Source organism: Mustela nigripes, chromosome 3 (genome assembly GCF_022355385.1).
Source record: "Mustela nigripes isolate SB6536 chromosome 3, MUSNIG.SB6536, whole genome shotgun sequence".
NCBI classification, from domain to species: Eukaryota; Metazoa; Chordata; class Mammalia; order Carnivora; family Mustelidae; genus Mustela; species Mustela nigripes.
The window spans coordinates 39525586-39547541 of record NC_081559.1 but is presented as its reverse complement, the minus strand read 5'-3'; the positions used below and the strand labels follow the sequence as shown (position 1 = coordinate 39547541).

Below are 21956 nucleotides of genomic sequence, written 5' to 3'. Positions count from 1 at the left end.
AATGATAAATATTTGGAAAGCTCTTTTAAAGTTTCTTGCATAATAGCACGAGACAAAAAACAAAACAAAACAAAACAAAAAAAAACAACACCTACCACCAGGCAAACACTTAGGGCTTTTTTTCTCCTGCAGTAAAAATGGCAGAAACAATGAACAGAAAATGATCTGTCGACAAACCGAAAGGCATTTCTTTGTCAGCAAATACTGTTGAAAGATGTAGAGAAAACACTACCACAGATTGGAAGGAAGTGTTAGCGCAAATTACCCAGTGTGGGAGGTTTGCTGCGCGGTTTCCACGTATCTCAGCTTAAGGTAACTGCTGGCTTCTGGTCTAATAATGAAATACACAAACCATTTGTGTGTGTGTGTGTGTGTGTGTGTGTGTGTGTAAGAGAGAGAGAGAGAGAGTCAGAAAAGGAAAGATAGAGCAGAACAGTGAATGCCTTGGTTAATAAGAACAATTGCAAACGGCGGCGGGGCGGTGTCAGGGAACCCCCGATGGAACAGTTAAGGGCAAGGGTTTTTTAAAGGGTTCTGGATGAGGGAAAGGTAGAGAGATAGCAGCACCTCCAAAACTCATGCACTGGTCCATCCAGTCAAACCACTGCAGGAAAGAACTAGAAGCTCGAGAGCAAAGACAAGGCTGCAGGAACCCTCACTGGTATTAACTTTATGAAGTCAAGTTTCTTCTAATAGAGTGGAATCCTTATGATCCTTGGCAATTAGTGTGGGTGTGATCAGGAAAACTTCCAGACCACACAGAATGAGTGAACTTTATGACAAAGAATCGAAAAGGGCTGTCGTGAACCCCCCCTCTCTTTCCTGGGAGCCTGCCCTCCTTCTTAAAGGCTGAGGCGCTGGCATTTCCTGAGGACAGAAGAGCTGTGGGTTTTAGGGATGCCTGGGTGGCTCAGTCATTAAGCCTTCAGCTCAGGTCATGATCCCAGGGTTCTGGAATCAGGCCCTACATCGGACTCCCTGCTCAGTGGGAAGCCTGCTTCTCCCTCTCCCACTGCCCCTGCTTGTGTTCCCTCTCTTGCTGTCTCTATCAAATAAATAAATAAAAATCTTAAAAAAAAAAGCTATTAGTTTTAGGCTCCCAGGAAAACTATTGGAAAAACAGACTCACCTTTGCTGCCTCTGCCTCTCCCAGGTAAAGACATTGAAACAAATTTTTGAAAATGTTTCCACATGGGGCTCCTGGGTGGCTCAGTGGATTAAGCCTCTACCTTCAGTTCAGGTCATGATCTCAGGGTCCTGGCTGGGTTGGAGCCCCTTATGGAGCCCCCCATTGAGCCCCACATGGAGCCCCACCTTGGGCTCTCTGCTCAGCAGGGAGCCTGCTTCTCCCTCTCTCTGCCTGTCTCTCTGCCTGCTTGTGATCTCTGTCAAACAAGTAAATAAAATCTTTTTTTTTTAATTTTAATTTTTTTTAAAGATTTTATTTATTTATTTGTCAGAGAGAGAGCGAGAGTGAGCACAGAGTGGAAGGCAGAGTCAGAGAGAGAAGCAGGCTCCCTGCGGAGCAAGGAGCCCGATGTGGGACTGGATCCCAGAATGCTGGGATCATGACCTGAGCCGAAGGCAGCTGCCCAACCAACTGAGCCACCCAGGCGTCCCGTAAATAAAATCTTAAAAAAAGAAAAAAAGAAAATGTTTCCATGGACATACCACTTGGTGGTTAACAATGTGTTTGACCCACAAAACCTGCACATTAAAACAAACAAACTTGGAAGCAGAAACTGTTTTTTAAAAATGTAGATGTGATTTCCATGCCATAAAATTCACTCATTGAAAATGTACAATTCAGTGGTTTTTAGGATATTGAAAATGGCACAGCCATTACCACTAGCTCTAGAATAACCTGTTTTTTAAACCTGTAGAGTTTTATACTTTTAAAAAAATTTCATTTTTTAAAAAGTAACCTCTACCCCCCAATGTGGGATTTGAACTTATGAACAACAAATCAAGAGTTGCATACTCTACCCACTAAGTCAGCCAGGCACCCCTAGCCCTGTAGAGTTTTATTTATTTATTTTTAAAGTTACATTTATTTATTGGAGAGAGAGAGCAAGCATGAGCCAGGTGGAGGGGCAGAGAGAGAAAGAGGGAGAAGCAGACTCCCTGCTGAGCAGGGAGCCCGACTCCTGACTGGATCCCAGGACCCAGGGACCATGACCTGAGCTGAAGGCAGATACTTAAACTCAGGTGCCCCAACTTGTAGAGTTTTAAAATGTACAGTTTCCTTGGGCTTTGAACCCACTTGTGAAACATACACATGTAGCACCCTCATATTGGTTTGTAAGACCAAGTAATTGACAACAGAGAAGACAGAAATACAGCAGCTGGGTTTTATCAAGTACTTGTATAACTGGTGGATGGAGTTTAAAAATGAGTATGATGGCTCAGGGAGCCTAGCTAATGATGCCATTTTTCCATCCAGCTCTGATATTTTTGTGACAGCTACTAAGGTCCAGAATTGAAATAAACTGCCCTGAGGGCCATGCTTTCAAATCAATGTTTTACAGTGCAAAATCAAGATTTTAGTAAATAAGAATTGTAACAACTCAGTATGGTGACAGATGGTAACTAGACTTACTGTGGTGGCCATTTCTTACTGTACGTATATATCGAATCACCACGTTGGATGCCCGAAACTAATACAATATTGTATGTCAATTATTCTTCAATTTTTAAAAAGATCTTAGTAAATAAGAAAGCATACTCAATCACATTGATATTTCTAGCGAGAGCAAAATGTTTTTTTGCACCTTTGCAAATGTATAAATAAATTTGTAATTTTGTAAAATTTATTTAAAAATACAGGTAATTTCACTTTCATAAATTCTTTTCAATGTTCCACTAGGGTGGGTTAGATACTCTACAAGTACATCTATATTGGAGTGGGTGCTCCCGAATATTTTTGGACAGAGGTCAGAAGTGTTTGGAGTCTGCACCTCTCCTCTGGTTTTCCAGCTCCCACCTCTACCTCCTTCCCGCAAACAAAAACAAAACAAAATGAAACAAAACTCTTATCCCTAAAATAATCAGTGATATTTTCCAAGAGTCAGGTCATGTTATGCCCCTGCTCAAAGACCTCCAGTCACATACCACACTTTGGATAAAGTTCAAAATCCTCACCCACCTGTTCCTATCCTTTCTTATGTCTCAGGTTTTACCCCCTCCCCTACCCCACCCTAACTCTCTGATCCAGCTATAGGCCTGGACTAGCACTTGCCGATTGCTGCTCAGGGCCTTTGCAAGGCTGTTCCTCCTACATGACTCAAGCCCTCACTTCCTTGTCTTCACTTCACTGCCTGCACCTCAGGCAGCCCCTCCCTGACCTCCTGATCTGAATTATCCACCCCATCCTCTCAGTCACAGACATCCTTCTGTGCTCCCACATGCTAATGATTTTTCTTTCTAGAATGTATCACTACTGGCATTACACTGCACAATGGTTTATTTGATTATTGCTTTGTCTCTCTCAGTAGAATAGAGGCATGGGGAGGAGAGGGAATCTCCTCTCCTCACAGACCTGTGCCCAGCATCTAGATGGTCTCCTAGAAGGTACAAGGGTTGCTCCAGGACTGCCTGCTCTGCCTGCTCCTTGGGTCTCTCAGCCTGGAATGGGCATTGGGGCATGAACATCAGCAGCTAAGTGACTTGGGACAAGTCTCTCCATTCTGTGTCAGCGTCTCCTCTCTGTGTAATAGTACTGGGCCCCAGGAGTGGCCATGGTGCATGGTACTGCAACCCGGCCCCAGCAGTCTCCTCGGCCACCTTGCAGGGTCCTTTGCGGGGTGAGAGGAAGCCACCGTTTTCCGGGCACCCGGACATGCCCGAGTCCTCGTCCCCAAGGTGCTGTGAAGACCGAGGCCTAGAAACGTGTGTGCTGCGGGGTCCGGTCGAGTCGTGGCCCTGAGGGGGACACCTCTGGCATGGTGCCCGCCTGGTGTTCGGGCAGGGCAACCTGCCGGGCAGAGTCTGGTGGTCAGAGCACCCCCGTCCTTACCCTGGCGTTGACTTTGGGGGATCGAGAACAGCCCACGGGGGGCCCGTGGGTGCCCCGGAAATCCGCCATTGCAGCCCACTGGGGGCCGGGCGGCCCGCACCCGGGTGAAAGTCTGGGGGCGGGGCCCGCGCTGCGAGGGAAGGGCCTCCGGGGGCTGGGCCTAGGGCTGGAGGAGGGGCCGGGGTCTGGGGGAAGGGGATAGAGGGGGCGGGTGGGAGGGGGCGGGACCCGGGGGCTCGGGGGATTAGGGTGTGGCACCTGCCAGCAGCCCCAGCAGCAGCGCCCCCGCCAGCAGCGGCAGCGACAGAGGCGCACCGGCCGGGCCGGGGGGCGCGGCGTCGTTGGGGGAGGCCGAGGGCGGCAGGCCGCAGTCGGTGTAGGGCTCGAGGCAGGCGGCGAAGGCCATGACGTGCGCCACGAAGCTCTGCTCCTGCACGCCGTGCACCAGGTGCGCCTGCGGGCCGCGCGCGAACACCGCCACGTCTTCGCCGCCGTGAGTCTCGGAGGCAAGGGGCGCCACGGCCTGCTGCTTGTAAGTGGGGTCCCCTGGCCGGAGAGTGGGGCTTCAGGGCAGGCGGGGCGGGCGGCCTCCCTCTCCCGCGAGCTACCCACCATGCCGGCCTCCTGCCCCCCCCTCCCCGCCCCTAAGGACCGCCCCGCCTCCCCGCGGCGCTCACTGCTCTGGCTGTCCTTGACGTTGGGCCGGGGGGTCCCCGTGAGCGCGTATAGGCCGCCCGGGCCGTTGCCGTAAAGGATGGAGGTGTAGGTCTTGTTGTCTAGGGCTATGCTGGGGGCCAGCCCTGCAGGGGGGAAGGGACCTGCTGAGCACCCCCACCGCAGTGAGGGCCCCCTGCGTGCCCAGCCCAGTCCTCACAAGGCCCCGATGAGACGGTGGCTACTACTCCATTTGACAGGTGAGGAAACTGCTACTCAGAGCCATTTCTGCCATATAATCTGGGAAACAGCTCTGGCTACCGCAAATGGAGCGCCCTGCCTACCGAAAATGGAGCTCCCCCGCAGTGTGTAGCCACCAAAAGAGAAGACGTGAGAGTGGTCAGCGGTGACAAGGGTCAGGGTGTCCTGCTCGCTTGTGATCTGGCTGGCCTTGTCGATGGCGGAATCAAACATGACCGCCTCTGTCAGTGCTAGATAAGCCGTGCCGTCATGATGACCGTGGTCGATGCGGCCTCCTGCAAGCAGGGCACATGGAAGGCGGACAGTCCCCAGCTGCCCTGACCAGTCCCACTCCTCTGATCTGCAAGGGGCTGCTGCTCACCCTCCACGAAGAGGTAGAAGCCACGGGGGTTCCTGCTTAGCAGGCGCACTGCCACCTCTGTCATCTCCATCAGGGACGGGTCCTGGGTTGTGTTTCGGTAGATATCATACTTTGTGTCTCCCGGCTCGAAGAGGCCTGTGGGAAGGGGTGCCAGTGGTGACTGGCTGGGGAGTGGGGAGAGTCCATGACCTGAACATCTGCGTTATCTTTGGCTTTCTGGGGACCAGGGAGGCAAGGGTGGGGAAAGTGGGGGTATCTGGGGTCATTACCCATGAGGTGTGTTACAGAGGGGTCCTGGGATGCCTCCATGAGCGCCGAGCGATTCCACACATACCGGGCACCCTGGGAGGGGCAGAACTGAGACTCAGTCCATAGCCCTCTGATCCTTGTCCCTGCTGTACCCCTTGCACCTCCAGGCCCCCATCACCTGGTACTTGGCCAGCCACTCCTGCACCAAGTTCCGCCCATCCAACCTGACTCCGTTCTGTCTGGTGTCACTTGGATACTCAGGGTCTGGAGTCCCCTTGGGGAACATGTACTTTCGGCCTCCACCCAGGATCACCTGTGGCCAAAGGATTGGGCAGGTGGGATTGGGCCCTGGCTGGCCCTTTGCTCCCTTCTCTGACAGCCCCTAGTGCCCCGACCAGGTCTGTGGGTATGGCCTAGGCCCAGCTGTACTTTCTCCACCACCCCCGCCCCCTTCCCCAAGCCCCTGGAGACCCTGCCAGGCCCCAGAGCTCAGGCTGTCAGTGACTGGGACTGTGGTCCCTATGGGCACCTCGCCTCCCACCCTTGCCCTTCATGTCCCACATCAATGTCCACGTTGGAGATGAGCTGCTGGGCGATGTCCTGGCATCCCTCCTCCAGCGCCTTGGTGGGCATGTCGCTGTCTGAGTACCAGTTGCGGTTCACTACATGGGCGTATGTGCCAGCTGGGGAGGCGTGCTGCACTCTCGTGGTGGTCACCACCCCGACTGACTTCCCTGTGGGGGGCAGAGGTCAGCATGAGTCCCTGAGGTCTCTGATCCTGCCTCTGCCCATGAAGCTGGCCCCAAGCCCACCTGCTTTCTTGGCCCGCTTCATTACGGAAGTGACTTCATTGCCCCTCGTTGTCTTGCACTGGTTCAAGCGGGCGGCTGCACTCACACCAATGGTCTGGTAGTTGGCCTTGACCCCGCACAGGTAGGCTGTGGCTGTGCCTGCACTGTCTGGCACCTGTCTGTCCACGTTGTACGTCTGGGGACAGAGATGCCCTCGGGTTCTGACACCGACAGATGCCCAAGATCCTACCCAGGCCCCAGGGCCCACCCTCGCTGCCCTAGTGCCCCCAAATTCAGTCTCCAGATCTCCTGGGGCCTCCCCTCCTGCCACTTTCCCCACCCCTGCCCCTCTAGTGGCGGGCATCCTGAGGCCACCCAGCCCTTACCTTGGATAGAGCCAGGTACGGAAAGTGGTCCATGGCCAGGGGTGTCTCAGGTCCCAGTTTGCCATTTATTTGCCCCTTTAGGATCCGAGTGGCTGTCACTGTGGGCACTCCCATCCCTAAAGGAGCACACCTTGTCAGGGTTGGTTTGTGGCCACTGGCAGGTTGGGGTGCCAGGGCTACAGGGGCCACAGGCATGGCCAGCCTTGTGCACTCACCATCCCCCAAGAAGAGAATGAGGTTCTTAGCAGCTGTCTGGATGGGCTGCAGCTTCTTCGCAGTGTCCAGGGCCTGCGCCGCCTGGCGGTTCCAGAAGGCTGGGTCCTCCTCCTCCACTGACCAAGGGGAGAGGGGAGGCCAGGTCAGTCCTGGGGGAGGACTCTATGTGTGGGGGGAAGCTGGGAGGTGCTTCCTTACCTGGGAAGGCGCCAAGGGCCAGCCGTGGCCTCAGGCCCAGCAGCAGCAGCAGCAGCAGCACCCAGACCCCCTGCATGCCTGTGGGGTGGCGGGAGGGCGGCTTAGCTAGGACTCTGGGCAGGCTGGAACCCCAGGAGGGCCAGAACTTGGGTTCAAGCTGCAGTACAAGCCACCTGGGCTTTAGTCTGGGCAGGACTTTGTCCCTGGCTGTAAAAGGCTCCATGTCCCTCCCATTGCCCCAGGTGGCCACCCTGGCCCAGCCCCGCAGGTGATGTGAAGTCCCGCTGCCAGGAGGGAAGTGGCAGGGTGTGGCCAAGCAAGCCCAGGGGCATGGGGCCTCGAGAAGGCAGATCTGTCCAGCACAGCAGAATCCTAGCTGTCACCCCAAGGTTGGAGGGGCATTTGGGGCACATCCCCTTTTGGGGGAGGAGCGTTTGCCGTGTCCATCCCAACCCTTTGCTCACATAGTCTTGTGGGAGAACCGTCACGCCTACCTTTGCCTCATGTGTTCAGTCTTCGAAAGTCCGCTTTGGGCAGGCTCCATGTGGGCGCTGAGGGAGCCTGAGCCAGGGGCCTGGGTCTGGCTTCCCAATGCTGCGAGACCCCGAGACATGGGAAAAGAGGCAATGTGGGATGGCCGGGCTTCTGACCAGCCTTGGCGGGGGCAGGTGGGGAGGATGTTGGGCTCAGAGCACACCCGGAGTCTGGACCTAGACTTCCTGGGCTGGGAAAAGGCTGGGACTTTTGTGGTGACAGAGCAGATCCCTGCCTGTGTGTCCAGTTACTGGAGCCAGGCCGGCCTCGTAAGGGCGCATGTGCATGCACGCACGTGCGTGTGTGTGTGTGTGGGGGGGGGGGTGGCAGGCAGGGGTGGGGCCCAGCGAACTGAGGTTGATCTCTCCTCCCTTGGACAGGCAGTTGGAACCCAGGGGTGAGTCTTTTCTCTCCAGGGCCCACACATACCCACAGGTGTAGCTTCTGTTAGGGAGTTAAGAGGTTTCAGTAGCTAGGCTGGGTTCAAAAGCCTTCCTCCAATCCCTCCATCGCATCTTCTAGGCATCTATCCAAAAAAATTCAAAGCAAGGTCTGGAAGAGATATTTGTACCCTCATGTTCATGGTAGCACTGTTCACAGGATCCATAAGGGGCAGGCAACCCAAATGTCCATCACCAGGTGAATGTATAACGAAGATATGATGTAATGGAACCAAGATCCATGTGATGGAATGTTCTGTAGCCTTAAAAAGGGAGGGAATCCTGTCACGTGCTACACCATGGATGAACCCTGAGGACATGATGCTAAGGGAAATAAGCCAGTCACAGAAGAACAAAGGCTGGGGGACTCTCCTTAAACTAGGTATCTGAAGCTGTCCCATGCCCAGGACTAGCTTCCAGGGGCTAGGAAGAGTTGGGGCCCAGAAGGCCCCTTTGGAGGAGGGTATTCGGTGGGGACAGAGTTTCAGTTTTGAAGCTGGAAATGTTCCGGAGAGCTGCTGTACAACAGCGTGAATATGCTTCCCTGTACCAAACCAAACACAAAATGGTTAAGACGGTAACTTTTATGTTGTGCTTAAAAGATTCAGAGAAGAAAAGCCTTCCTCCCCACTCTGCCCACACCAACAGACGATGTGGCTCTGGTTTGCACTCTGGCCTCCCGGCCACCTGAGCCACGTGTTTGGTCCCCAAAACCAGGTGACTGCCCTGGCCCCTCAGCGTCTCCCTGCCCTGCCCCGCTCTGCTCAGGCAGACCTGCCCTTCCACCAGCTCGCCAACCACACTGACCCGGCTGTCCTCCAAATCTGGGGAGAGATAGATATCCTTCTCGGCCTCTGACTTGTCCCTAGACCCTACTGTCCCCTGTATTATCTTGCTGTGTTAGGAGAAATTCTTGGCTAAAGGTCAGGGGAGACTAACTTCTGGGCAGGTTCTTAATTAATTAATTGGTTCTTTCTACCAGGCAGTAGGTGAAAGGTTGCTCCAAGATAAGTCTTCCTTCCAGTAAGTTCCCCATATCCTTGTTCAATAGGATTTTTTTTTTTTTTTTTTAGAGGGGGAGGGAGATAGAGCAAGAGAGCTTCTTGTGCAAGTGGAGGGGGAGAGGCAGAGAGAGAATCTTAAGTGGGCTCCACCCCCAGGGCCAAGCCCCACTGGTTGGCGGGGGGCAGTGCTCTATTTCACAACTCTGAGATCATGACCTGAGCCGAAACTAAGAGATGCTTAACCGACTGAGCCACCCTGGCGCCCTCTCCTATACCTTTTTTAACTGGAATTTTTGACATAAGTTAGAGACTCACACGCAATTTAAGAAATAATACAGAGATCCCCTCCCTGTAGGCTGCCCAATTTCCCCCAATGGTACAAGCCATAGATTTTCAGCAATTCGGATATGTTCCCGTTCACATGTACTCATTCCCCTGGGTATGTAGGTTCTACACTCTCTCACGTGCGTGGGTTCACAAACACCGATGCTAGTGAGATGCCGAACAGCTCCAACCCCACAGACTGGAACAGACCGCTTTTTAACCGCGCCCCCCTCCCTGCCACACCCCTGCTCTGTCTCTAGGCCCTTTCCTGCATTTCTAAAATGTCATTTCAAGTAAATTACATAAATGGAATCCTGCAGTCTTTGGGGGTTGAGTTTTTTTTTTTTTTTTTTTTTTCAACTCAGCAAAATTTCCTGGAAATTCATCCCAACATATTCATTCAGACTTTTTTTTTTGGGGCGGGGGGCATGTGGTTTCATTTCTCCAGAGTACATGCCAGGAATGTGGCTGCTGGCGCTCCTCACAGTGACACAAAGTAGTCAGCAGTTGTGATCAGCCTTGGTTTCTTGTGAATTTTGTTGTGTGCCTGAGTGGGACTGGGGGCCAAGGCCCCCCCGCCCCCCGCCTCCGTCACTGGCAGTCAACAAAGTCTGTTTGTTCACATTCAACACAGCTGCATGGGGCCACGGTGGGGGGGTACTCTGCCCCGAGCCAGTCAGGCCCTGGTGGGCTTAAGTCACCTGTGATGACATGGGTTGTAGTCCTTCCTCTGGGGCCTGGGATTACAAGTCAGCAGGCAGCAAGTGTGTCCTGGTGTGGAGTGAGAGATAATGCCTCTGGGTAACTGTCATCCCAGGTCAGGGGACGCCTGGCCCTGTGATGCCCTGCTCTGTGATGCCCGCGGTCTGCTTGGCCTGGTCTCACTGCTCCCTGGGGAGGAAGGGCCATGGAGGGGAAAAGTTTGCTGAGACAGGTTCTGGAGCTCAGAACGTAGTACATCTAAGGCCTGAGTTCAAGCGCACAGTGGGATACACCTGGTAACTCCAGGGGTTACACTGTGCCAAGTCGCTTGGGAATTTCCTCATGCTGGGAATTTTGACCTGTGTGAAATAAGCATCAGCTCTGTGTTTGGGGTCTGAGAGGGTTTGCAAAGCCCAAAGACAGGCCCCGGAAGGCAACTGTTAATAACAGGAGCCCATTACACCAGCCTTGGCAACTGAGGTTTGGGAGGGGGCATGGGCCTCTGATGCTCACAGGCCCCTTGCAGCAGCCCTCACCAAACTGACCGCTAGAGGGCTCAGTGAGGGTCCTGGAGGCAAAAACCAGAAGCTGGGCAGCTACGTGGTTTAAAGGGGACAATTTTATACAGTGAAAGTCTCCTGAGCACCCACCATATGTAAATCATGCTGGAGGACTAGCTGAGTCCATCAGACCCAACCAGTGAGGGGCTTCCTGTCTAGAAGGGGGGGGGTGATACATAAACTGAATTCTGTTCCTGGACACTGTCCCAGGGAAAGAATGGGGGTTCCCCTGAGCAGAGTCAGACCCTCTTGGAGAGGAGCAGGAAGTATTGGCAGGGGGAGGGGGTGGTGGATTTGGGCAGGACAGAAGCCTGCGTGTAATGCCCATTGACAGATTGGGGCTGGGCTGTGCCTGGGGGCGGGTGCAGCTGGAGGGACACATGAAGAGGAGGTGCTTGTGGGGTGGGGAGTGGGAAGCCTAGGCAGGGGCGGGTGAGGAGTCACTGGCAGAAGAAAGATGACGAACACAGTGGAGGAAGGATGTTGGCACATCATGTGACTTTCTGTACTTTGGCCTGAGGGATCCGCCCTCTCCTTGGTGCCTGCCCTCCCTGCTGGCTCCCTCCCTGCAATGCCCCTCACAACAGCCACACTCCAAATCCCTCTTCTGTGACAGTCATTGTCTGCCAGCCCCTCTCCAGTCTGCCTCCCCCAGCTCTGGCTTCTCCTACTGGATGGTTTCTTCACAGAGGGTGGTAACAAAAAGGTGTTCAACGGATGCAGAATTAATCACATTACAGACCCCCAGGTTGCCAAAGACCAAAAAGCATGCTGGGGCCTGGGCTCTCTCTCCATCACTTATAATGAATGGTCCTTTGGTACTTAACCTCTCCCAAGCCTCGATTTCCTCATCTGTGAAATGGGAAAAAGAATAGTAACGACATCCCAGGGCTGTGAGCACAGGGCTGTGAGACAGACGCAGTTCTGGAGGGGGAGGGAAAACTTCTGAATAAAGGCAGATCTTGAACATAAAATTAACTGAAAAAAATAATAAAAATTAAAAGTAGAGAGTGTTTGAAAGCCAGTCGGTCGAATGTCAGACAGAGTGGCTTTTTCCTAGAAAGCAAGTATTTGTAATTAAGGTCTGTGTGGGCAAGGCCTCCTTCTGGGCCATTCCACCTACCTGTGTGGCAGGAACATCTAGGCACTGCCCCTCCACAGGGGAACTTGGGTCATACATATTCAGGGAGTGCAGAAATGGGGACCATCCACCAGCAGGGCGAGAAACACCACCATACCCCTCCCCCATTAAGTTCCTAGGGGCTCAGCCTGTCCCAGGTGGGGGTGCAGGAATGGGCTGGCATTGTGGGCAGAGGCCCAGCCTCCCCACTCTGCCTAGTGGGAGCTGCCACAGGGCCAAGCTGTTGCTGGAGCCATGGCTCAAGGTCATTCTCCTTTGGGTCATGCGGGAATGATACCTCCAAGGCTGACAGGGGCTTTGGTCACGGATGTACAAGGTGAGGGAACGAAAGCTTACTCCCGGAACTGCATTCAGTACTTTAGCTCTGATTTTTCTATCCTAAGAACCAGGAGGACTGTCTTATTTCAACAGCAGCTTGGTTTGAAAATCTATGAAGGTGAAAATCTCCTCAAGGAGACATTTTGCTTCACGTTCTGTCTTGCGCTTCCATTTCTGTAACTTCTTCAATATTTGGCTCAACGCTTTCCAGAACTGAGCAATGAACAATTTATGAACATTAAAGAACACAACACAATTCATGAAACTGTTTGAGTAAAACAACTTTAAGTAAAACAAATTATTAAAATGGGACTTGCCCCCTCTAAAATTGCTTTTATATATTAAAAAAAAAAAAAGCACCACCAAATGATAAAAACTCATAAAGAGAGAAGGTTCAAAAAGATGATCTTGCAGGAAAGTTTTGAATATGTCGCCTGACTCACTTATGTGCAAATTCAAACTCATCATTCCAAGTACTTCATGTACTCTTTCCCCAACCCCCATCTCCAGAATCGTCTTTATTGTTGTGAAAGGCAGCTTTCTCCTTCTCTTCGTCAGGGCTAGCCTCTTTCATCTGCTTCAATATCCCTCTCACCTTCATTGACCCTGAAATCTGTGACTGTGTTCATGAACTGGGACTCTGTAGTCAGTGCTCAGTGGGGGCCTGAAGTTCAGCTCTCGTGCAGAGTCACATTGCATGGGGAGGCGCTCTCGTGCAGAGTCACATTGCATGGGGAGGCCCATAGCCTTACCTGTGGTTCTGTCCCCCCTTCTCCCCACCGCTCCAGCTGCCTTGGCTCAGATGGGGAGCCAGCACAGGCCCTAGGGGCTCCACTGAGACAACCAGTGGGGCCTGTCCCCACTCAGACTGCCACCTGAGTCTCTAAGTAAAAGGCCTTAGGCAGCATTGGAACTCACTGGGAATATGAGGCCACCTGTCAGCAGGAATTTTATCTTACTTACTGGAATGATGGACTGTTTACTATCCCTGTTGCTGAATGTACAAAAAGCCTTTTAAACCAACTGTAGATCCATTCCTGCTAAGAAAAAAGATTTTAGCGGTGGTGGGGGGGGGGGAGTTGTTTGGGTTTTTATTCTTATCCAAGTTATACACGAATATAATTTAAATTACCAAAATGCTCTGTAAGTTTAGGTTAAAAAAACAACAACAAACAGCAGTTCCCTGTCTCCCTCCCTGCATTTTTCCATCTCTGAGGCAACTACTTTCCTCTTTTGGCTTTCTGTTGGTTATTTATCACTGTTTCTAAATCATTTCTTCATTTTCCCATCATAAGCTCTATCTATTGACACATTCTACTGATCTTCTATTCTTGGTTATCTAGAATCAGCCCCAAACAACCTCACACATTTATTGGATCACAGATCTGCAGTCTGGGCAGGGCTTGGAGAGGACAGTGTGTGTCTGATCAACGGGGCTTCGGCTGGTTGGGACCGCTTCCAAGATGGCTCCATCACAGGGCTAAGGAGCTGGCTTCCTTCCATGTGGGCTTCTCTATGGAGTCGCTTGAGCTTCCTCACAACATGGCAGCTGGATTCCAAGAGCCAGGGAGTAGAAGCTTCCAGGTCCTTAAGGCCTGGGTCTCGAAACTGGCCCAGGGTCACTTACACCACATTTCTGCTTCTTAGCGGCCACCGAGCCCGTCGAGATTTAAGGGGGAGGCACAGAGACTCCTTTGCATTTATTGTATTTATGTTTATTTAGCAGTTTCATTGAGGTATAATGGACAAATTGTAATTGTATATATCTAAGACGTACAACTCGATGATTTGATATATGGACACTGTGCAGTGATCACCACTGTCAAGCTCATTAACATTATCCGTCACCTCAGAGCGATCACATTCTTTCCGTGGTGAGTACGCTGAAGATGGACCTGCTCTGCGGCTTTCCAGCCCACAGCACTGTGTTGTTAACACCACCACCGTGTTGTGTAGTAGCAGATCCCCAGACTAGTTTATCTTACAACTGAAACTTCATCCCCAACATCTCCCCATTCTTCCTCCCTGCCTTGGCCCTGGAAAGCAGCCTTCTCCTCTGCTTTTATGTGTTTGATTCTCGTAGACTCCACACATAGGCGAGGACATGCGGTGTTTGTCTCAAGCCTGGCCCGTTTCACTCAGCAGAACAGCCTCCAGGTGCATCCACGCTGCCACAACTGGCAGGATGTCCTTCTCATAGCTGGACCATATTTCATTGTGTGTACATAACATATTTTCTTTACCGGAGGCTGTTGCCCCGTCTAGGCGGCTGTGAGTTCTGCTTCCCACCCACTGTGTGGTTCTAACCCACCGCACGACTCTGCCTCATGCTCTCAATTCCCAGTAGCGGCATCTGAGGCTCTCTTATCCCCAGAAGGAGTCTGAACTCTGGCCTCTGCTGTCCCCACCCCTCATCTGCCCCGTCCATCCCCCGTTGTCCCCTAGGGCGCTCCTCTTTGCCTCTTCTGGTGGGAGCCATTCTTGCCTGTGCCTCCAGCACCTGTCCATGCCAGCTCTGTCCCATCTTGGATCCGCTCCCTCTCTCAGGCCCTCATCTCACCTGGAATGTCACAGCCCCTCTAGCCTGAGCTCCTGTCCTGTGGCATCACTGCTCTGCACTCGTGGTAGCTACAGCAGGCGTCTGCTGCTATGTCTCCTCGGGGGAGGAGACATAGCCTCTTCCTGGGCCCTGGTCCCCAGGTTCTTGCCCATCCCTCCCAACTGCCAGGGACCACAGGAGCTCCCACTCAAGGTACCATGACAGCTCTCTGATGGGCCAGGGCTGGGCAACCACCCCACTTTTTCCTGGGGTCTTAGAGCTGGGAGGGTGGGCTGCAAGATACAGAAGGTAGACACTTCCAGAAGGTCACCATGGGGGAAGTGATCTACACCAGGAGAAAATGAGGCAGAAACAGAGAAGGGCACAGGGCCACCCCAGGTGACTTGGAGGTGTGGTGCCTCCCTGTCTCCCCAACATGGGCTTTCCTGCCCTCCTCTGGTAGTTCTGTCCAGCCTTCCCTTCTTCCCAGAGCCACTTTGCACTGGGTTTCTTTCCTACATAATCAAAAGACAGGAGTCCTCCTGAAGCCTCAGGACCCCTCTCTCTCTGGCTGCTCCTTCCCAGGCTCCTCGCATCCCACCCTTCTCATCTTCCTGATCCCAGATTTTCAGTCCTGAGCCTTCCCAGGCTGACCCTTCCCAGGGGTCAGGCGGGAGGACATCCCGCCTGAGCACCACTCTCCCTGAACCTCAAGGCCTGCCTGGGTTTCCCCAACCACCCCTGGTGCTGCACCCCACACCCTCCACTCCCCGCCCCTGCCTCTGTGCAGGGGGTCTATTCTCAGCATGGAGTCTGGAGATGCTGGCTTGCACCCCTCATCTGTTCATCTGTTCCCAGGTCTACCCCCGGGGGGCAAGGAAAGCCCTCACCGCCCCAGTTCGAACTGGGGCGGTGAGGGCTTTCCTCGATCACTCTGCACCTGTGCTTGGCCTGCCCCTCCCCGCCCCCTACCTCGACAGCACTGGGCCTCAGGGCCGGGGCTTGCAAACAGCCACAAGGCTGCTCCCTAAGGCTCTGGCCCCACAGGACACCACCTCCTGCTTCACCTTCATGCCATCACCACCGCCTCTCGCACTAGTGACCCTGCTCCTCCTTCGGACAGCAGCCCCACGAATAGAGCTTTGCAGTCACTCCCTGCTCCCTGCTAAGTAAAGGAGGGAGGGAACAGAGGCCTTCCCGGCACAGCCTTGGTTAGAAACCTTCAGTGGCTCTGCGTGGTCATCAGACAGAGTGCCAACTCTCTGGCCCTCTCAGAGGGGCCGTGGGATCTACCTTTCCAGCGTCTTCTTGTGTGTCCTCTTAGCACTCTGACCTTGACCTTCATAGTTCCTGGTTAGGCAAGCAGCTTCGAGCCTCAGTTCCTTCACCCCGGTGGGGCGGGCCCATGCATGGTCTTCTGGCTGCTGCATCTTCAGGGCTAGGAATACACTCTTCAGCCTCAGGACTTTGCTAGAGCCTGTCCCGCTGTGATGCTATTTGCATCTCTGCTCCCTCCACCATGGCGACCTGACATGGCCCCTTGAGGAAGACAGAGCCTTCCTGGCTCCTATCTGGGCACAGTTTACACTTCTGTCAAATGAAGCAGGGGTGGGCTGGGTGGCCATGGCCCCCGTGGCTCTAGCGTGGCTCAGGGTGACACCCACCTCTGCCCAAGCAAGTCCTGGCGGCCAAGTTGTGCCATGCTGACCAAGTTGGCTGGGCCTCACCAGGGCTCAGGGGGTGCCTGGGCTGTAAGGACCAGGGTCCATTCTGAGTCCATGTTGCTCAAGAGGGAGCCCAGGGGCTCTGACCCACAGCCTCCCTGATGGGTGTCACTCCACGGGGGCTCTGCTCCACCCTCTCCCCCCAGGCTCTGCGGGAGGCCGGCAGGGGACAGCCTCAGTGCAGAACACCAGTGCCCTTCCTCAGAGGGTAGGGCAGTATGAGGGGATGGGGACAAGGTTGAGGTGTCTTGCCCTTGGGCTCTGTTGGGTTGCCTAGGACAGGAAACACTCAGAAATCTTCTCATCCAAACACGAAACCACCAGACCCTCGCACCTATCTTCCCTTCAGGTCCCTGGTTGCAGGAGAAGGCTCTGGGACAGGAACAGAGACGGGTGGTGGCCTCAGGGATATCTTGGGGGTGGTGAGATGGACACTTGGAAGACTGGGTAAGGTGTTGGAAGAGAAAAGAATGGAAGGCAGGATGGTGGCGTGTCCTCCATTCCCTTCTGACACCTGGCCCAGGGCTTCCTGTGCAGGACAGAGGCAGCCATGCCATCCGTCCTCCGGAGCCCGCGAGGCCCTCCTAAGAGGTACTGTACTGAATTTTTCTTTGAAGAGCATTCATTGCAACCCGATCAAATGGGCTTGTTAATACTGACCCCCAAGGAAACGGCATGGAGGAACAAGGGCCAAGGTCTGGTTTCCACCGGGTTTCTGGCAGTCCTTTGGGAAGCCAGCCTGTGGTTTCCTAGCTGGGCGGGGAAGGAGTGCAGGCCAGGGTCAGGCCAGCTGGGGAGAGAGCACAGGTCCCCAGGTCCCCAGGGGTGGTGCAACTGGGGGGTGCTCAGGATGATGCCAGTCAGGTGACAAGACCAAGTTAGGGCCACCAGGCACCCCTCTGCCCCTCCTTGGCTGGGAAGGTCAGGATGAGGGCCTTCCTCGTCTCTGGCAGACCCAGGTCCCTCTGTCCCCTGTTCCTCAGGGCCGCCAGGGTACAGGACTGGCACTGGAGGGTGAGCCACCAGCTTGAACCCAGGCCTGTGGACTGGGCTACTCAGAGCTCTGGCCTGGGACCTGAGGGAGGGAGAGTCGCAGGACCCCTGCCGTCCCTCCTGAGGCCAGCAGGCAGAGGAGCTGGTGGGGGTGGGGCAGACAGTCACTTTCAGCTGGGTGATGGGTGAGCTTTGCTGTCTTGCATACTAATTACATTTCTAATCAGCCAGAACGAGGCACAGGCATCGGTCTGACATGTGGCCAGCTCTGTGAATCATCCTGGAACTGACAGGAAGGTTCTGGAGGAGGGTGGTGATCCCAGCTCAGCTGCGAGGGGTGCAGCCTGAGCCAGGTCCCTTGTCCTGGGTCCAAGGGGCACCCTGCTGTCTAGGCCTCCCCATAGTGCCCCACACACCAGACAGCCATTCACACTTGATTTTATTCCATGACACTGATTTGCTGAAAGTCCCCGGTTTCCTGGGCAGGGGAAGGCAGTGGGTGGCCTGGCAGAAGGGGGGGCTGGCCTTCCCAGGAGGACCGGGTCCCGTTCTGCTCCCAGAAAGCATGAGCCAGGCCTCAACCTTCCATCCAGCCCCACCCTCTCCCCTCCAGTTTGTTTAAAAACTGAGCTGCAAAAATAAAATAGAATGAGGAAATAAAAACAAAACCCTGAGTTGTTAAAAACCAAATTAAAAAACCCCTTTGGTGTCGAAAGGTCCTATTCCTAAAAGCCGGCGGGTGGGACAGGGGTGTGTGGGTGGGTGTGGGCTACGCAGGAGGCCTCAGGCCTGCAGGTCACCAGCGACACCGGCATCTGGCTGCTCCCCCTCCTGCCGGCCCAGGAGGCCCTCAGTGCCTGGCCGCTTGAGGACGGCGCTGTACTTGAGGGCAGTGGTCTCGGCCTGCAGTACCACCTCGACCAGGCTGAAGATGGTGACGACCTGTGGCAGAGCAGAGCCCAGCTTGGTGACACAAGTGCGTCATGGGGAGCTGGACAGGGGGTGGGGGGTGGGGGGGTGGGAGGGGCAAGAGCTTGTGGCTGGGGCCCAGCCCTGCCACTGTCCTCTTAGCTGGGCCCCAGGTCCACTCACCCTCCCCTCTGGGCCTCTGTCTGTCTGTCTGCAAGCAAGTACTGAGGCCATGGCCCTGGAGAGAAGTCAGGGAGCCAGACATGGCTGGGTGTGTTGTCTGGTCACAGTGAGTGCCTCGGCTCTGGGAACAAGGAACTGGGGTCTAGGGCTGGCCTTTAGAGCGTGCAGTGGGTGAAAACCACTGTATGCAACTTCTTGGGTATGAGATCCACAGTTTTCATTAGATTCCCAAAAGGATCCCCAAAGTTAAAACTCTGCTTTAGAGGGGTAGGCAGAGCCCCTTGTCTGTCCCCATGGTGGGGTGGGGTGTGGGGAGTGGGGGAAGTGGCCCAGGGCAGGGAAGGCCGTACAGGAAAGCTCTGGCTCCAAGGAGGGGATATTGGTGAGCTCGGCTGGTCTCCACACATAGAGCCTGAAATCCCACAGGGGAGCCTAAGTGCTGGGGTGTGGGGAGGGGTGGGAGGAGGGCTCAGGAAGAGCTAGAGGGCAGATGGTAACACCATGGTTTTTTGGAAAGGCTGCCCCACTCCCGGGTTCTGACCTGCTGCACTGGCTCCAGGTCCGTGTCCTCAGGCTCCCAGACAAGTTTGAGCTCCGGCTTCTTGCCCACCTTTTGGAAGTGGTAGGACCGCAGGGGCAGTGCCTGGGGGTCCACATACCTGCGTCTCAGGTTTTAAGCTCTGGGCACCACCTCCTAACCTTTGACCCTGCAACCCTCCCCCTCTACCCCCCTGGTTGGAGGCAGCCCCCTGCCTTTGCCTGCCTCCCACTGGCATAGAACTGCCCCAAGTGCTGAATGTCAGGGGCTCGGGCACCTAAGGCTAGAGGGGTGCTGACCCCTGTGGGCACCGGGTCTGTTAGCATAGGCTGAGGGCTGGCCTCTCTGCAGCCCTAGCCCTGCCTGACGACTGACACCTGAACTTCTGTTCTGCTCAGTGAACTTGAAAACTGGAGCCCTGACAGATCCCCAGTGGGACTCGATTCTGTCCCTTCTGATTTACTGTATTAACTTCATGCTTGCTCCACTCTGTGTGCTGGATTTCAGGAAATTCAAAGCCAGAGTCAGGGCCCAGGGGGGTGACCCGCTAACCACAAGGGTACAAAATACCCTTGGGAAGAACCTTGAATAAACAGCCACACAGGGCAGGACCCAAGGCAAATAGTGGTCTCTTCTGTCTCTTCAGGGGACAGAGCTTCCAGAGTGGCCATGGATCATTTTTTCTGATCTTTCCTCCCTTCACATTCCCACAAGGAATTCCCCAAAGCTTGTGTGCTCTGCCATCCTGCACTGGTCTGGGAGGGGCCTGTTCCTTGAGCCTGACTCCTGGCCCGGATTTCTCATCCCAGGCAGGTATAGCGGGGTGTCCCAGTGCAGCCCATCAGGTGGGCTTGGTGCTGGTGGTGGAGGGCAGCAAGCTCAGGGATGGCATGCCCTCTGCCTCCACATGGCCAGCGTCACCACCACGGCTTGTATTCTCCAGAGCCAGTGATGACAGCAAGGACCCCGGCCTATGCTCCTATTCTCCATGCTTCCCACCAGACACCGGGCAAATACGGAGGGGACCCTGGCAGAGAGCTGGGGGACATGCAGGTGTTCAGCGGACACAGCTTGGTGTGTCCGTGAGGCGAGGGAGGGCTTTGCACAGAAGTGGTGGGGTCCCGGCATCCTGGAGCTGGCCTTGCCTGCCCGGAGGTCCCCAAGTCTGGCCTCAGGGGCCCGTGGGTACTCACGTTACAGTAGATGCGCTTCTGCACGCCGTAGCGCAGCACCAGCACGTCGAAGGCTTGGTTCAGGACACCGAGCACCATGGCTTCCGACTCCAGGGGGCCACTTTCCTGCAAGGCAGGGCTCTAGCCAAGGTTCAGCCACAGGACATGGCATCACCCCCAGGGCCATCCCCGGCTGCCGAAGGCCCCTGAGCTCCTTAAGAGCTCCTTGTGCACTGGTGCCCAGGAGGGGGTGGTGGGGTTGGGGTTGGGGGGCACTGGGCTGGCGGCCTCACCTTAACCAGGACGGCAAAGAAGAGGCCGGTGCTGAGCTCCTGGACGCGCTTGGAGGCCATGCGGCGGTCATTGCAGTGGTCGGCCTGCTTCTGCAGGGCCTCGGGCTCAAGGTCGGGCAGCTCCCCGCAGCCTGGGAAGAGGGCGGTTGTGGGGCTTCTGGCAGGGTGCTGTGCATGCGCTGGCCACAGCTGGGTGAGGGGTGGCACACTGCTCCCTGCCCAGGCGAGGTGGCACTGGCCTTCCCTGCCGCCTGGCTCTGGGGGATGGGAAGGTGGGCGGCCACGGTGAGGGCCCCTGGCTTTGCACAGGACTTGTAATGAGCTCTACTGCAGCTGACCCCCGGTAAGCTTTCATGGGGGTGGGGGGTTTCTGGGCCCAGGCTCTCCCACTGCCCAGCTGACCAACCCCTGGGGCTTCCACGGGATACAGTGTGGCTTCTGGCTGCCAGGAGTCCACTCGGAGCCGCGGCAGCCCGCCAGCAGGCACAAGCTGTGTGACTCCCCAGCCATGCCTCTCACCGAGTGCGGCGGCCAGGAGGCGGTGCACCAGGACGTCGGCGAAGCGGCGGATGGGGGAGGTAAAGTGGGTGTAGAGCGGCACGTTGAGGGCATAGTGCCGGAATTGCGTCTGGTCCCGCAGCATCCCGGAGCAGAAGTACAGGGCCATCTGTGGGGCGGGAGAAGGGGTCTGAGAGCCGGGCTGGCCCCAGGGATTTTGGGAGCACACGGAGCCGCCAGGCCGCCAGCAGCTGATCGCAGGCCATTCCCTGTATGGGGACCCACAGGGCGCCCATGCCCACCACCACCCCCGACTGAAGACAAACGCGGGTCTTGCCCTGGGTTGTGCAGACCCCTGGGTTGTACAGACCCGTGGCAGCGGCACGGAGAACAGGCCAGAGAGCACTACAAGGGGCCCACCCCACCTCTGTGGGCACAGGAAGTGCGGGGAAACCTTGAGATGCCAGATGGCCTCCTCCCTCAGAGCCCCAGGCCCAGTGGGGGGTGTGGGGTGGTGGGGGCTGGGGGGAGCAGACCCTGAGCTGAAATCTGAGGGCAGCTGGGGCAGAGCTCAGCCTCCCCCTCAGCCTGCTGCTGTTGGTTCAGGGAGTGGTTTCTGGTCAGCTCCACGGGAAGGGGAGGAGGGAAGGAGGCCTGGGGCTGGCCAGACAAGGGGCTGCAGACACGCTGTGGAGGCACAAGAGGAAGCCAGGACAGCCACAGGGCTCTGCGAGGCTGTGGAGGCTGCCACCGCCACCGGACCAGAACAGCATGTAGGACAGAAGGCCTGGGATGCCTGGTATGGGCCTACAGGGAAGTGGGCAGTGGGCACCCAGCTCCTCCGGTCCAGGCCTAGTCTTTGGTGGTGACTGACCTCACGCCCTCCAGCCCCTATCCCTGATCTGTGGAAGGCCACGCTGGGACCCTGACACCTCTGGGCCCCCTACAGGCAG

At 55.4% G+C, this 21956-nt stretch overlaps 2 protein-coding genes across 3 annotated transcripts in view; both read right to left on the bottom strand.

The window, feature by feature from the left end:
- Positions 1 to 2391: 2391 nt before the first annotated feature.
- ALPI (alkaline phosphatase, intestinal) lies at positions 2392 to 10369 on the bottom strand. The gene is made up of 13 exons (XM_059393721.1): positions 8095 to 10369; positions 7626 to 7725; positions 7132 to 7209; positions 6933 to 7049; positions 6718 to 6833; positions 6353 to 6527; positions 6102 to 6274; positions 5719 to 5853; positions 5561 to 5633; positions 5292 to 5426; positions 5014 to 5205; positions 4693 to 4815; positions 2392 to 4561 (listed from the first exon to the last, which is right to left on the bottom strand). Exons 3-13 carry the CDS (start codon positions 7205 to 7207, stop codon positions 4260 to 4262), a joined length of 1617 nt encoding a protein of 538 aa, XP_059249704.1. The 5' UTR covers positions 7208 to 7209; positions 7626 to 7725; positions 8095 to 10369; the 3' UTR covers positions 2392 to 4259.
- Positions 10370 to 15631: 5262 nt separating this feature from the next.
- Positions 15632 to 21956, bottom strand: part of DIS3L2 (DIS3 like 3'-5' exoribonuclease 2) — a 365013-nt gene continuing 358688 nt past the window's right edge. For both annotated transcript variants that reach the window (XM_059393719.1, XM_059393720.1), the window contains exons 17-21: positions 21025 to 21172; positions 20506 to 20636; positions 20234 to 20338; positions 19044 to 19145; positions 15632 to 18352 (exon numbers count right to left, since the gene is read on the bottom strand). In XM_059393719.1, coding sequence (XP_059249702.1) covers positions 18194 to 18352; positions 19044 to 19145; positions 20234 to 20338; positions 20506 to 20636; positions 21025 to 21172 — 645 coding nt within the window. In that variant the 3' untranslated portion in view covers positions 15632 to 18193. The remainder of the gene's footprint in view (positions 18353 to 19043; positions 19146 to 20233; positions 20339 to 20505; positions 20637 to 21024; positions 21173 to 21956) is intronic.